At 46.6% G+C, this 15,834-nt stretch overlaps 1 protein-coding gene and 1 long non-coding RNA gene across 4 annotated transcripts in view; one reads left to right on the forward strand and one right to left on the reverse strand.

Moving 5' to 3' along the window:
- Nucleotides 1-15,491, forward strand: part of LOC135916419 (uncharacterized) — a 48,810-nt gene extending 33,319 nt beyond the window's left edge. For 2 of the 3 annotated variants that reach the window (XM_065449772.1, XM_065449773.1), the window contains exons 2-3: nucleotides 3,250-3,388; nucleotides 15,281-15,491. In XM_065449772.1, coding sequence (XP_065305844.1) covers nucleotides 3,250-3,388; nucleotides 15,281-15,388 — 247 coding nt within the window. In that variant the 3' untranslated portion in view covers nucleotides 15,389-15,491. The remainder of the gene's footprint in view (nucleotides 1-3,249; nucleotides 3,389-15,280) is intronic. The other variant, XM_065449774.1, reaches the window with a different exon arrangement.
- LOC135916398 (uncharacterized) lies at nucleotides 1,063-2,470 on the reverse strand. Its single transcript, XR_010568920.2, has 3 exons — nucleotides 2,318-2,470; nucleotides 1,388-1,499; nucleotides 1,063-1,176 (listed from the first exon to the last, which is right to left on the reverse strand). It is a non-coding gene; the product is annotated as an uncharacterized lncRNA (long non-coding RNA).
- Nucleotides 15,492-15,834: the final 343 nt, after the last annotated feature.

A 15,834-nucleotide genomic window follows, 5' to 3' on the forward strand; every position in this document is an offset into this window, starting at 1 on the left:
TTTGTTCTATTGCATGCCACTAATGTGTAACTCACACTTGGTCCGCCACATTCTCCATATATGGACATGGTCGGTTTCGTGGACATAACTATTTTGCAGGCCTTTCCACAAATGTGGATATCAACTTCATACACTTAGAACCATGTAATTATGTATGAGAGTCTCCGCTGACGCCAAATCATGGCTGAGGAAGGCCACAAGCAAAATTTGCACACGGCAGCAGCAGGAAAGGACGGAACGGGGAGCACCAACCACGGTGCGTGTAAATTCGCAGTCTATGTCACTGTGCAGACAGTAGGAGCAGGTGCATGCCTCGAGAGACTGTTTCCCAATGCAACTGACCAGGCTCCCACATATGAGAAACGTAACACGGTGACAAGTACCAAGTCGCACAGCGCCGAAACCATATTCTGCAATCAATCTCTTCAATGTAGCTTGCACAAAAACACAGGCTGTCGAGCAAGATTAGCAATCCTGAATGAGACTAGGAATTCAATATGGGAATGAGAAAGCTTGCATTCAAGAAAGAAGCCACTCTACCTTGCAAGCATTGAAAGCCAAAAACATTAACAAAAGTTAAATGCTACATAGCACACAGTGTAAAGGTTAATGCAAGACACACGCCAATGCCGCATCAGCTATTTCAGGAGAGGAATTGCACATGGCAACATACACTAGAAAGAACTGCTACACATATGTTATGCTACTAGACAGTGACTGGCACTAAGTATGAGCAAAGAATCGGTTGACCTTTAATGTTTGTATGAGGAATAGGAATGATCTTTAACAAAAGTGTGGAATGAAGAAGCGTGCATTCATTGAAACAAAATTATACTTGCCAAGAATTGGCAAGGCCAGGGAGCTCCCTAAGGAAGGGCAAGCTGACAGAACACTCTTAGCCAGCGTCGTCTGTGCTTGTTCAGAGGTTGCAGGTACATCTGAAGACAAATAATTTTTGTTGTTGAGGTACCTGGATGACTCGGCCAATATCCGTGCTGGTGGAATGATGGCGTAGACTCTTTTCACTCTTGAAACAGTCGTCCGTAGATTTGATATCTCATCCAAATAATTCTGGAATGGCTTCTTTGTTCGTGGTCTTGTGAATTCAGCTCCAGCCCCTTCCTGTTGGTGTAGATGGGGGCTCCCGTGATGACCAAGATGTACTTGGCACAGACTCTGTTGGGGCAAAACAATGGCACATGAGATACAGCAAAGGTTATCCAAACTCATGTAGTGTTTTCTTTTATGTTCGAACTAATTATGCTGAACTGTAAACATGAACAAATGTTCATATCGTCTGCTACAAACAAATGACATGTATCTCAAGACTAGCAAGCCAATACAGCATATATCAGGCATATTTATTTCTGAACCAGGTGTTGTTTACCTTGTAGTAGCAGCCAAAGTCCACACAATGACCTTGTTGTAGCAGGCAGCAGCTTCTGTTTAGTGCATGGAGTGTGTTGCTTTATACTGGTGCCATCCTCATTACTGCATGTCTGGAACAGAAATTTTGACTGCATCAGAAATTGAATAAGCACAATTTTGCAATATAAAATGCGAAACGGTGCGACATATACATTGCAACGGTTTGTGACTACCGAACACATGCAAATGTACACTGTTTGTTCTAGGGCGCTTAAGCAGCATGGTAAATAAATATGGTTACTCTCCGTAAAATCGATGTCTGCGTAACTACAATGCATGTCAACAGCTTAAGTATTATTAAGATCACAAATAAGAACATTTGTGCGCTCGTTTATACACTAGAAGAGATCACACTGCTGATTTCACAAGCAAATAGATGAAAGACGTGAAGCTATTAGAATTGATGCATTCTTTTTGTGCATGAACGTGATGCACCGCTTCACTACTGCAATAATAGATGTCCTGAGGTAAGCCAAACTGAACAGCAAGAACATTTGGAACCAACAGGTACGAAATATGGGTGAATTATCATGTGTGCAACTGTTTAATACATTAAATTCAAGCTTCAGTTTATCAAAAGGTTATTCGGTTCTGTGAACGAAAGAAGTTGCCGGCGGACTCGAAAAAAATATATATATTGATAAGGTAACTCAGTCACTTATAGCTACGGCTAAAACGAGATGAAAAATGTGACGCGCGTTCCGATATCGTTTCTCTGTCGTGAATGTGTGCATAATGATGGCCTCGCAACTGAAAGTTTATTTCGGAAACAGCAACGGAGGGTCCTGACTGCCCTTATGTAATGCAGCATATAGTTCGTTAACTTACCTCCGCCTGTAAGTTAACGAGACGAATAAATTACATAGCGATTGAAGCATAAACGACTCACCGGTATTGCTGTCCCCAGTCGCAGCAGGACCCGGCTCCCATTTCGATGCAGACGTGTTCCACATGGCTCACGACTGAAACCTAGCTTTCAGGCTTACACCCCAAGTTAAATAACGCGAGATATTGAAGCGCAATAAGCTGGTGTTAGCACAAATTAACCAACCAATGTACGAACCAAGGAATCCGTACCTGCCGTGCACGCGAACATACCGGTAAAAATTTTAAATCCAGGCCAGAGGTCACGTGGGAGGTCGATGATGCTGAACGCTATTTTGCGTTTAAAATGACAAAAAACAACAAAGTTGGTAATGGAAAGTACAATGTAAAATTAGGAATTATACTTTTGTAGTCTTTATCATGCGATAAAAACGCTTCGTTTACTGTTGAAGAAAGTTTGAAGGTTAAAATTGCGCTTACTACGGCGCCTCTAGCGGGAGATAATGCGCTCAACGGGGAACCTTTTTAATTGGCGTACTATGCCTGTTTCTTTAGCAGAGCCGCGCGGTCGATTTTTTCGCCCTCTGTGGCCATTTGTTGAACTTGAGAGTGTGCCACCCCTGACCGGGCAAAGAACGCGTTTGCTCCAGTGAGCGGGAACGCAGCAGGTATACTTACAGTGTTTGGCGCTGAGTGGCGCGCTGACGTAAACGATGCGAAACCGAAACTGGAAGCCCGCAAAAGATATTACAGGGACCTAATTCGACGCGCGGGGCAGCGCCTTAAAGTGGTATTTTCTTTTTTGCGAGCCCTTGTTGCGGGTGGCGACGGAGCCTAACACGGCCATGGCTCATACCCTTTGAGCTGGCCATTCCCAACACAAGCAAGGTGAATAACATCTCGCCGTCCTCGACGGAGAACGCGAGCACGGGTGTGTCGCCGAAATTGCATTTTCCCGATGACGGCGACGATATCCGCGTCACGGCGGCGTTGCAGGTGGAGTCGGAGGCAACGGACAAGTCAGCGGGCGGCAGATGGCGAGGGGACGAAGCGATGTCCTCGGTCTTGGTGGCGGCTCGTGCGCTTGCGCGAGACTTCTGTTTGCGAGTCCAGGCGCGTCTGTGCGAGATCGAGGGTGAGATCTATCAGTACTGTTCGAACGCCGCGAACAAGGTGCCCGTCGGCATGCGCAACTTCACTGTAGTCGCTTCGACGGCGGCCGGGCGCGGGATCCACGGCATGATGCCGAACGGCCTGGCGCGAAGCGTGGCAAGCCGGACTGCTTGTGTCGGGGACCAGACAAAATAAATGACTTTATCCCAGGGAGAGAAAACGCAGCAGGTATACTTAACAGCCCTCAATCTCCCAAAGTAGCGCCATTCATTTCCCTCCTCCTCCGCTCGGCGCGGCCTCGACGGTGGCGCCGCCGGTGGTGGGCCTGCCGTAGCAGACGACGGCTAATGCCTGTTTCACATGATGCGATTTTCGTCGCACCGGAAGTGCGATTTCCGTCGTTTGCGATGAAAATCGCAGTCGCGGTGCCGACCCCCCGATTTTCGGCTGCGACCAACCGGTTGGTCGCACAGTCGCACCGTCGCACCGATCGCTGCGATTTTCCGTCGAAATTGCGCGGAGAGCTGCCAAAGGAGCTATTTCGCTGGTTTGTTTTGGAAAATGGCGTCTCGATCGACATGCGCGGAGACGTGGATCGTCGAATTCGGTACGTACGCGAAGGGACAATAAAAAACTTGTACCGCAGATTGCATTCTCCGAGTTCTATGCGTTTGTTGACACTCTGCACAGGAAATGAAGTGCATTTTCACGTTTGCTTCGTACGCCTTTGCGAGTTGTCAGTGCTAGGAGGTGTGCGATCCCCAGCAGACGACGAGGTCGCTACAATGTTTTGTTGAGTAGCATGCAAAAATCGTGCTTACGGAGCAGCTTGAATTATTTCAACCTCGGCAAGGGCAAATGACAAGATAGCAAAGTACCCGAAGTTTCAACGTTGCGCTGAACGCGGTACCGTTCAGTTGCATTTTCTTGTCGGTTTTTAAGTACGAATTTCCCGATGCATCTTGAAAGCTTATCTTGCCTCTTATTAAATTTGACATAGCAAAAGTGTAGGCTATCGTAATGAATTTGCTACCATAGCATTAAATCCATGGCTTGAATAAAATATTACATGCACGTTTAGTTGCACCTCTTCTCTGGAGAATTTTTTTTTCTTGCACAGAAACCAATAAACATTGACTATGTTGCGGAATTTGTATCCTTACTGCATCTGTATGAACGCTTGCTCTGCAAGGTAATTAACTGTACAGCTAGTAGATTAAGTAAATACAGTGACAACGTACCCTCCTGCACAATTATGTAGAACTCGTGCAACAATGCGAAAAGCAGGCAAACGGCCTGTTCTTGTGGGGATAAAACAGTATAAAACGACACGCTGAAGAAAAGTAAATCAAAACTGTGCAGTGAAGTCAGCCAGTACAAGCAGTTCTTGCACGTTCACAGCTGATCAAGTGCGCAGAAACATTCATGCCTTACATGTTTCTAGTAAGTTTCTAATAAGATTGTGATCACATATATTAGTGTGTAAACCCATATAACGATATCCGCTGCGATTACTATCTTTATAAGTAATGAAATACCATGCTACTTGTAAGAACATATATTACCTGAGGATTTTAGAACAAATTTCTGCATTTCAACTATACACAATATGTGGTTTATTCAATAAAAGAACACAAACTGGGCTTTTTTGCAATGACAAACTTATTCCAAACTTTACTTACATACAGGCAAGAAAAAAAATTATAGACAGAAATATTGTTCTTCAATTTGTTCACCTGCCACTGTGGCTATAGCATTCTGCTGCTAACACAAGGCGAGGGAATGATTTGCCAGCCATGGAAGTTGCATTTCGATGGAAGTCATAGGTGCTAAAAAAAGCTCTTGCACTTAGATTTAGTTCATCACCTTTTATTGAACCCTTACACTTCAAAATGCTATTGCACGGGGTGCATGCTTATGCAAAATCTAACACCAATAGAAAGCAAAGCGCAGAATTGTAAAACAACCATCTTTCATGATAATTCAAGTGTGTAAATATTCATTGCATCAATATGTATTGTTCAACAGCACTGCACAAGTAAGCATGATCAGGTATAGCAAGTACTCGGTCAGGAAGCTGGTTCTACAGGTGTATAAATGTCAAGGCATGAATGCTCATGCTACGTCGCACACATAGCACAAAGAAAACCTTTTTCAAGAGTTGTCTCTTCTGGCAGATATGAGTGGGCCATAAGCAGCAGAAACTTTATTGCAGGACATTGTGTAATACAGCTTATGAAAGAATGAACAGAGTGAAGAGGCTTTTAACAGCAGTACCTCATGCTGCTCTAATAAGAGGAACGATGAGCAAAAACATTTCTGGTAGAGCACTTAAACTAACTTTCTGAAAGACAGAAAATTCCAGGTGAGAGTTGGAGGTACGTTTAGCCCACACACACCAACAACAGGGGCATACTACAAGAAACACTACAGCCTATGGTGTATTACAGTCTGTGGGAAAGCTATCTTATACAGAAATCAAGAATGATGCAACAAGCCCTCGACAACACTGCAGACTTTCTTGGCTAGTCTGGCCTCTCGCTTTCTGATAAGTCAGCTCATATCGACGTCAGAAAAAAAAGAAAGACTAGAATCAAGAACTACCCCAGATTGCACATTGTGATCCACATAGCTGTACAAATATGCCCGCAAGTCAACATCCACAAATCCTCAGCTAGTGTAAGCCCATGACGGCAGAGCCAGCATGTGGGTGAAACAATTATGCAATGCCTGGACGCAACTTCCACACCTGGTGAAAAGAATAATCTCGAAATAACGGGGGTGGGCGAGCGGATACTATAGAAAATCGCAGATGCTGTGCTTGTGTCCAAGGTATGGTACGGTATGAATTACCAGCAGCACACAAAAAAGACAACTCATCGAATACAGGCATCGGGTAGTAATAACAGGTCTTTCCAACTGTACCATGCTTGAAGACCTCTATGAGAAAGAGCTAACGAACAAGCACCTAGACAGAGTAGAGTTGCAGCCTGCAGCACAAATTCTTTGTCTCAAGAGCTCAGAACCTCCTCCCAAGATACTATGCCAGCTAGCATATGAGATGCAAAGACGACTACCCCTCCCTTCAGAAACACAACCTCGGGAGTACCTGAACTTGAAACACAACAGGCCCATACCATGGAATATGGGGGCAAACAATTAGGCCAGGAGACTATATGCAACTGCCAAACACACAGAGGAGGTTGCTAGTCATGAAGATACAAGTAAACATAAGGCACATATAGTACACTGATCTGGCAATAGCAGTGTAACAGTAGTATGACACTACATAAAACTAAACCCCATATAAGTGAGTACCATTCCAGGTCATCCTACACCTAGAAAAGCTGAACGGAAAGCAATCAAAGCAGCACTTGTAATGCAGATTACACCCTGCACAACACCCTGCATAGATTCACCAGAAACTGTCTGGGCCTGCACATCACACAAGATTGTCAGGAAAATCAGGAGATTAACACGCGACTTGCCAGCACATGGCCAGAAATTAAATTACAGGATACATAGCCATGCAGATATTCCAGGACACAAGCGGGCTTATAAGCCTGACATAATAACTGAAAACTAGATGAGTTTGTGTGTATTCATTATTAACTAAAGTGCAACAGATAGACAACACACAAGAACGAAGCACTCTATGTGTTCACTTCGTTCCTGTCCATCGCATTTCTGTTGCAGTATAGGTAATGAATTCATAAGGCTGCACAGGAGAAGAATGATACCTCTGCCCAAGGGCCCGATCGTGCATGCAAATCCACGCGTGTGCACACACACACACACACACACACACAAATGTTGCAAGAGTGCATAGCATGAAGCAGTATCAACAGGATGACACTAGATATGGATGAGGACTAACTTTCAACTGAGGTTCATTTATAAAAATGTGGCGAGTTGTAAAAGGGCGATCAGCAAAATGAGAACAAGGTGAAAGCAGGAGCCAACGTTTCGACAAGTGGACTTGTCTTCTTCAAGGTCCACGTGTGGAAACGTTGGCTCCTACTTTCACCTTTTTCTCATGTTGCTCATCGTCTAGAATTTCCATCTCCTGCCTTCCCCGAGTTTTCCCCAGAAAAAGAAAGACATCTTTGAAGGATAGATAAAAATTGGTGCTTGATGCAGCCAAACATAAATAAAAATGCTACAGAAAGAAAATAGAGAAAAATTCCAAGTGCAGGAAAAAATAATTACAATTGCCAATCCTGCATGCCAGCACCTTTCAAGAAACACTGTTGTTATTCCAATAGAAAGACTGACAGCTTGCTTATGCAATGCAAGCACATTCTTCCAGTTCCATGCCATTGGGGAAAAAATGAGTTTCCTGGAAGGTAGCCACTTGCACACTTGGTGATCACTGTTTTTTTTCCCTGGACTTGTATATCTATATGTATTTTCCCCCTTTCCTGCTTTTATGCTTGGTTTCATCAAGCACTAGTCTTTATCGGGTTTTATTGCTGTACTACTTTGTGGTACCCTTTATAGATCACTGCATTTTCACAATAAACCTTTTAATTAGAAGTTAGCATACCCTATTCTTACTGCTTCACACTGTACATTCTTGCTACATTGGCCAAATAAAAGATTTTATAAGGTATCATGAGGGCCATTAAAGTGACTTGCTGCAGTCTCAAAAAAAAACGAATAGCCTGGCTGCAAATGGCACCAAAGAACACATAGGACAAACAAGAAAACCGTGATGATCTAACAATCAAAAGTAAACACTTGCTGACAAGCAATAGACTGAACATACACAAAAAGGAGAAGCAAAAATTCATGTGCATTTCCTGACGGGAAATGCATCCATTTCTAACGGAGGCCGTGATGTCAAGATTAACCCAGAATTTTTAGATCTACAGCTTCCGTAATTTCTCTAGGCAGCCGATCTGCACAGAATGCTAGCTTCTTCCTCTACAATGCACACTCACATGTGGAGAGTGCATTGTAGAGGAAGAAGCTAGCATTCTGTGGAGATCGGCTGCCTAGAGAAATTATGGATGCTGTAGATGCAAATACACTGGGAGAATCTTGTGTCAGCATGGCCGCTGTTACACTTTCAGAGATGGATGCGTTTCCTGTTGGGATCTGTATGGACACGCATCAGATCTTGCTTCTGCTTTTTGTGTAAATTCGATTTATTGCTTGTCGACCAGCATTTACTCGGCGTGGTCAATAAACTTTCATTTGTTAGTACACTCATGAGATTATCTTGGTATCTAGCAGAAAGCTGTTCATTCTTTTTAGAGTGAAGCTGTGTATGCCTAGGCAAAACACTCATGGTCCGATCACAAGAACCCTAGCGTAGGGGTATGAGCCATTGTTTCGGGGGTTGTGAGCCATTGTTCGTCTTACATGAGGGACGGAGACATTTCCTGTTGGGTAGACATAGAAATGCTTATGCATTTAACACGTAAACATTTATCTACGCATTATTGCAAGGAAGGGACACAGAGTGGGACGGGGTTAAGACAAGATCATGATGTCATTATTATCTTGCAGCAAAGGTGTGGCGGGCCATTGGCTACACCGATAGTGACGTTGTTTCTCTCTAGCAGCAGAGCGCGCGTGCAGAAGTCTCTCTCAGACTTCCCTATAGGTTCAAAAATGTGTCCCTGTATTTAATTAAATGAAATGTGCAGCCCCGGTGTGTCACTTGGTAACTACAGTGCATAACTGAGTTATAAACATTATGATTAACGCATTACAAAACACAAATGCGTAACATAATTCAGAAAGACTTCGATGGACCACCTGGATTAACACAATGAACCGCTGCTCATCGCACTTTCGAAGATGGTGATCTTGCAAAGTGCAATGTGCGGCATTCCAAATAAACAATGTGATAAACCCAAGCCAAACATGTGCATAACCTCATTAAGAAACACAGACATAACCAATAATATAGGAAGACTTGAATAAGCCATTGGAATTAACCCAGTGATAAAAACCGGGGCTGCACATTTCAGCTTCGCTGGTTTACCATCTGTACAGGGTGCATGGGCAGTAACTTTTTCTGTTATTGTTTGTTAAGTATTGTATAATGTTGTGCCAGTAAAACACGTTGGGCTAGTTGGTGCAATGTAGTGGTACTGCTTTTTTTGCTGGTTTTTTTCTTAATGTTGTGCCCTTCTTCCTTTTGTAACAACTTTTTTATTCCCCCTTGCATGATACTCCAACCTTGCAGCCTGCGAGGTATATAAATAAGTACATAAGCACGTCATTCATTCATCTGCATACACCTCGCACCATTTTTTGCTCAAGAAACGTCACTGTGTTGATGTCTCGCAGCGTGCATCTACATTAACTGCCGTTTGCGTTTTGGTATGGTTTGTGAACAGTGTAATGCATAAAGATTACATGACATTAAGGTTGTGACCTATGCGGTGCATAAGCAAACCTTGCAAAAGATGACAAGTTGGATTGTTGAAAATAAGACAAATTGTATATATCGCAGTTACTTTAACAGCATTTAATTGACCACTTGACAAAAACTTCACTTCGCATAGATTCCAACACGTACACTGAATGCAGTTTTCTTTTTTGCTTATTAATGCAGTCGTTACTGCATGGCCACATTGTAGATTTGAAAACAAAGTGAAATAAATTTGTTTGTTGCAATATAACAATATGTGCAGATCACTGCGATTGTAACCCCAGAACTTAATACAAACATGCACACTATAGGACGCAGACAAATGTTCAGGACAAATTTCAGAATGTTTGCATCCTGATACTTATGAAAGTCAACGGTTTCATTCCATGGCTGTCAATGAGAGGGAGAGAGAAAACTTAATTGTGTTCGTGGAACAAAAACGCATTGATAAGCTTAGGCATATAGTCATTGCTTAAAACTTTCGAAATGAATAATTATAGCTTGCTATCGACATTGAAGCAGCCTTTCGACAGCAAGAAAAGGAATCAGTTTTTTCAGCTCTGAACATTGAATTGCAGGAAATGCAAGCAGGCATAAAATTCTGCCAATATAATCTGTTTAGGAATACCAAATTCGAATAAACATTGAGACTTGCATTTGTACTTTCTCTGGCTGAGCAATCTAGTTTGAAATGACTCCCATAAACATGTCGTAACAATGTTGACCTAATACAGGTTAAATGCATGACTAGCTTAAGAAATCTGGATGATTGCTATAAATTACAGTGAAGAAACTATAATATCTAATAACATTAATAATATAATAATAACATTTATTTCCACAAAACAGGCTAACCGTGAGAGGCGTGCGAGGCTGAGCAGAAAGCTGAAAGATTCTACGGCAAGTGCGCCTGCCGTGGGCCTACGATCCTGCATTATGAATAGCGCATATTGATATGGTCTTCTTGTTAGAAGTTCCGAGTATACTACCAGCGCGAGACACGGGACAACAAAGTGGACGAGAAGCGTGTCTTTTAGAATGCTACGTTACAACGTACAGGTCTCTACAAAAGTGACGGCAACTGCTCGAAACATTTGATGCGTGGGCTTTTGCGCCTTTAGAAATATTGAGAGGGGGCTCCCATATATATATTCGCAGCGCAAGCACGGCGATGGACGAACCAGGCTAGCGCTAAGGTTGAATTTCACAACACAATTTTCATTCCACGTCGTATTCACACAGATCGTTTGAGGCTTCGTTCAGGGGCACACGCGGGCGTTCAGGTTGGTGCTTCTTGTTGCGTTTGGCGTAAGAATATGGCTAGGAGCAGGCACCACATATGCGCAATGACAGGCAATATACACGCATCATTTCTCTAGACGCTGACGCCGAGCACGGGTAGCACGAGGATCTTGTTGGGCTGATACGACAACTTCGTGGCAGCCGAATTCCGAATACTGCATATACGGTGAGGGTAGCTATATGAACTTGTCGATAGGTCATCTTGCAGATTGTTGTAGCACAGGCAGAACGAAACGGTCATAGAAGGTAGATAAGACAACACACATCGCTGAACCACCTGCGAACAGCTGTTTACGTGCGCGATGTCGCACTGAGATACGGAAACCGCCGTCGCGCACCACAAGACAAATCTTAACTAACGTTTTTAAATGAGTAAACGTACATATTATTTGCTTATAATCAAGAGAAGTCAATAATATTATAGTGTAAACGTTTTATTCACTACAATAAAAGAATTATGCAGCGTGTGCCACGACACCTGGCACCAAGCAACCCTGGGCATCGCACCAGTCGCATTGTTGAAATCGCAATCATGTGAAATGAGCCCTCTAAAAATCGCATTGCGACGCGTGCGACAGCACCGATTTTCGTCGTTGCAGTCGCAGCATGTGAAACAGCCTTAACACGCTACGGGAGGAAATCCACAGAAAAGTTCGTTCGAGCCCTGCGGAGCAGTTTTAGAGCGCAGCTCTTTGGCGTCCGTTCCTGGGTTTCGCGTCGTCGTCGGCGTTGTCGTCGGCCTCGTAACCAGCTCCGCCCCCCTTTCATCCCCCCAGCGCTAGCAGCGACCGACTGATACCGCTGGATGCCGCTGACGCCGCTAGAGAGTCAAGATAACGTGACTGCATAGAACACCGTCGCCGCCATGCAGAAAGAGGAGGAAAGGGTCCCCCCCCCCCTGTTCTTGTGTGGCGGATAGGGTGCTCTTCAGTTGCCGACGCGCTGGTTATTTCACGTAGGCCCCGGCACGTCGACGAATACGTGACCACCTTCCCACGGCTAGACCTGGTTCTTAGCGCTGCGGAAGCGAGGGTATCATATTGTTTGTGTCGGCATCGGCGGCGTTGTCCCTGAAACCAACTCCGCAGCTGGGGTTGACTCACTATCGGCGTCAGCGGCATCAGTCAGTCGCTGCTATCTCTTCCCTCCTCCCTTTATCGTGTTGTCCGCTTGCTGCGCGCGCTTCTGCCCCCATCGTTTGCCGCTGGGTGTACACGCCCCCCCCTCCCCCCTCTTCCTGCGAGTCTCCGGTTGTCAAAGCGCCGGCTCGAACTTAATTCCTTTCTTCGCTCCTCCTCCAATGCAACCCCTCGAGGCGTCTTTCGCCTACAACGAGGCTCACCAGCCGCAGGACACGCAGAGCCGGCCGACTCTCGCCAACTGACGACGACACCCGCCCGCCCTTGTCCACACCTCAGGCCGGCCCCAGTTCGCCCGCCCCTGACCCATCTGCAGCTATGGACACTCCAGTGCTGCACTTTTACTTTGTTTCACCTGTGAAGCTGAACGCACCACCTGCCAGCTGCCAAACGCCGCCGACCGTTGACAAGGATATCGCGCATGCGGTATCAGGCAGCGACACCACCTCCGAAGCCACCTCTCCGTCCCTGTCTGCAACGGACAACAGCTGTGCTAGCTCGCTTGCCGACAGCCTAGCCAAATCGGATCGTGCCTCTACGCCATCCTCGAACACTTGTAGTGAAGCTTCGTCTGCCACTACAACAAACACCTCCTTCAGCGAGACATCTACGGGCGCTGATTGCGCCTCAGCCCCCGCGGCCTCCCCCCGATCTCCTGTTGACAGGGGGTCGACTGACCCCGCAACGGACGTCACCCTGCCGAACGCGCCCCTATACAAGCGATCGTGCACGAGCCGGATTCCGCCGACCTCCCCCGTTGCCATGACAACGCTCGGAGTCTGCCCGCCCCAGCGTCTGACACGCGGGAAGCAGCCGAAGCGCCAACCAGCACGCCCTCACCACGAGCGCCTGTTGCCGCCGTCTCCACAGACAGCCACCCTGAGCGAGCCGCTGCCGCGGTACCGGATTCCGCCGGTTCCACTGAGAGCCTTGGCAACGGACATAACCCGCCTCCCTCCACCCCTCCTTGCGAGGAGGACAACATCGTGCGAGCAACGCTCGGTGAACCCTCTCCCCGCACCCCCGCACCCCGCCCGGCTCGCCGACGGCCTGCAAAGAAGGGGAACGGAAGGAAAAACAGACAACCAGCCTCTCGCGAGACTGACCAAAGCAAACTGGTGGGCTCCAACACATTTCTGTTGTGAAGTTACAAAGAATGTACGCAGACATAAGCAAGCAAAACAATAAAATGACATAAAAGAAAAATACCAAGCTAGCTCGAAAAACAGTTTAAATTGGCTGAAGCAATGAGAAGTAGATGTATTACAAACTAATACATTTAGGCACGCTTGTGGAAGTATGGTTGACAAGAATTGTTTTAAAATGCACCTGATAGAGTAGTGTTTGATCCGCACCGATGGCACCGGCTGTTGGAACCTCAGTGCTGACACCCGTTGTTGCAACCGGACCGTTGGCGCCCGTTGTTGCAAATGGGTCGCAAGCCCCAAGGGTAGCGTTGGCCTGGCGGCCTGGGGCACACTGGAAGCATCCGAAGGTCCCAGCAAAGCATGAGGCGACTGCTAACAGAACAACTTGTTTATTCTAGCATCGCAAAAAGCGGGCGGTCAGGTCGACCGAAGTAGAGAGACGGGAAAGCACGTTACTCAACAGAAGAAATCGGAGCCTCTCTCTTGGCGTCCGGGGGCAGCTGCTCTTATACTCTCGGAGTTGAGAGCAAGAGGGAAGGTCACGGGACTACGTCACGTGACAGCAAGGCACGGACGGACTGAGACATGTAGAGACGTGTAGTGACGCATCAGACGGGCCGGCGCCGGTCAGACCTCCTCGCTTCACACTTGGGGAGCTCCTCTCCCCGGCTGCCGCGCTTTGACAAGCGTGGGCACACACACACACACGCACACACAAAGACACGTGGCACTGAACATGCCGGGACGCGCTCGGCGGGGATGCGTCGCGGCCGCTCCGAACGGGCCAAAATGTCCGCCGCTTTAAACGAAGCCCCCGCTTCTGTTGCTGCATCCGCGCGTCGTAGGCGAAACGTAACAGTAGTCACGTTGACTGCGACACCGTTTTACTATAGCACTGCTGAAGTTAGAAGCAATATTTGAGAAAAAAAATGGCTGTGGCTTAGGTAAGGTTAAACCCAGGATGCGAAGCATACTAGCCTTTATTTTAGTTGTTGAACCACTGTTTAGCCTGGTGAACTGCTGTTGCTTGGCTATATTTGGTTCGGCTAGACGAAGAAACAACTCATGCATTACTGCTTCGCCTTCAAGAGTGGAACGCGACAGCGTTCCCGTCGACCCGCCAAGGGGTGTAAGACAATGGGCTACAGGGCAGCGACTACGCGCCCCGCATTGGACGCGGTGAGCGTCGAGCAAAGCAGCGTTCCGCGCGGCAACGAAATGTGCGCCTGAGCAAGAGACGCACGCCTTAGAAACAGCTCGTTTCTAAGGCAACACCGCATTCACTAGAGGCGCTTTTGTACCGCTTTGAAGCATCGTACTCGTGGCTCAGTGGTAGCGTCTCCGTCCCACACTCCGGAGACCCTGGTTCGATTCCCCCCCAGCCCGTCTTGCAAGAGTTGAGCCAAAGCCACTTCTCCTCTGTCGTGACGTCACGGTGTCACGTGGTTTCAAGGCGACACCGCCGCGTCTGAGGAGCTGGGTTGAGCTCTCGTAATATGCTTCGCATAAAAAAAATATTAATTTCTTCACTGGATGCACAAGTGTACTTGCATATGAGCACGTATAAAAGGCCCATATGAAACGTGCCGAAATGTCGCTGAGAGTATGCTGTCGTACGCGCAAGAGTTGTTCGCTACTTTCGTTGAAGAAAAGCTGAAAGCATGCGTACAGTCATACTTCTAGTCACCGTACGACCCCAATATATCGCTCACCCTCCTCGAGTCCGCGCACTTTCAGGTCTACAAAGTGCTTCAAGCCGCCACCCGCAACCCTACGAATCGGGCTACATTTAAAAACTAGTACTGGAAATTGCATGCAATATTTATTTGTACATGCTGTTGGCAACATGACATCTACATCGCTCGAACGTGTTATTGGCTCAAATATCATTAGCGCCCCAAATGAGTAACATTTTTTTGGTTGTGGCAAACGTGCAGGAAATCGCACGATCAATTATGGCGGTCGGCTGCTTTTCACGTCCTGCACCCGAGAGCAGTGGGAGGGCGGCCTTCCCGACGGCGCGTGCAAGTACCGACGGGCACTGATCCCAGAGGCACGGGCCGTGGGCCGTCGCCGCAGACTCCGTGACAAGCAGCGCCTTCACGACTTCTCCTTTGCTGTCAATAAAGATGTTTCTATCATCATCCCTCCCCATGTTCCTGTGGCATGTTCGGTTCATGAATTTTTATTGTTTACTGAGCGATAATGGGGAACATGTTTCTCTCCCCCGTTGGTTCATGAAGTTATTTAGTACCTGAGATGTAGCCGTAGCGCTGCTCTGGGGGTGGAAACCCCAGCACGCGGTAACTCATGAGGTTGTGGTAAGCAGCAAGAAAATATAAACTGTAATAACAGCCATAGCCATAACGACATGAAAACAGCAACTTACGTGAGAAAACGTGCAGTCCGCTTCATGCCACACGCGTTCTTTGCGTCACACCAGATGTATTCACTCGAACGAAGGTAAAGAGAAACTGACGGAATGACGACA

The sequence above is a fragment of the Dermacentor albipictus genome, unplaced genomic scaffold, assembly GCF_038994185.2.
Source record: "Dermacentor albipictus isolate Rhodes 1998 colony unplaced genomic scaffold, USDA_Dalb.pri_finalv2 scaffold_15, whole genome shotgun sequence".
Classification (NCBI taxonomy): Eukaryota; Metazoa; Arthropoda; class Arachnida; order Ixodida; family Ixodidae; genus Dermacentor; species Dermacentor albipictus.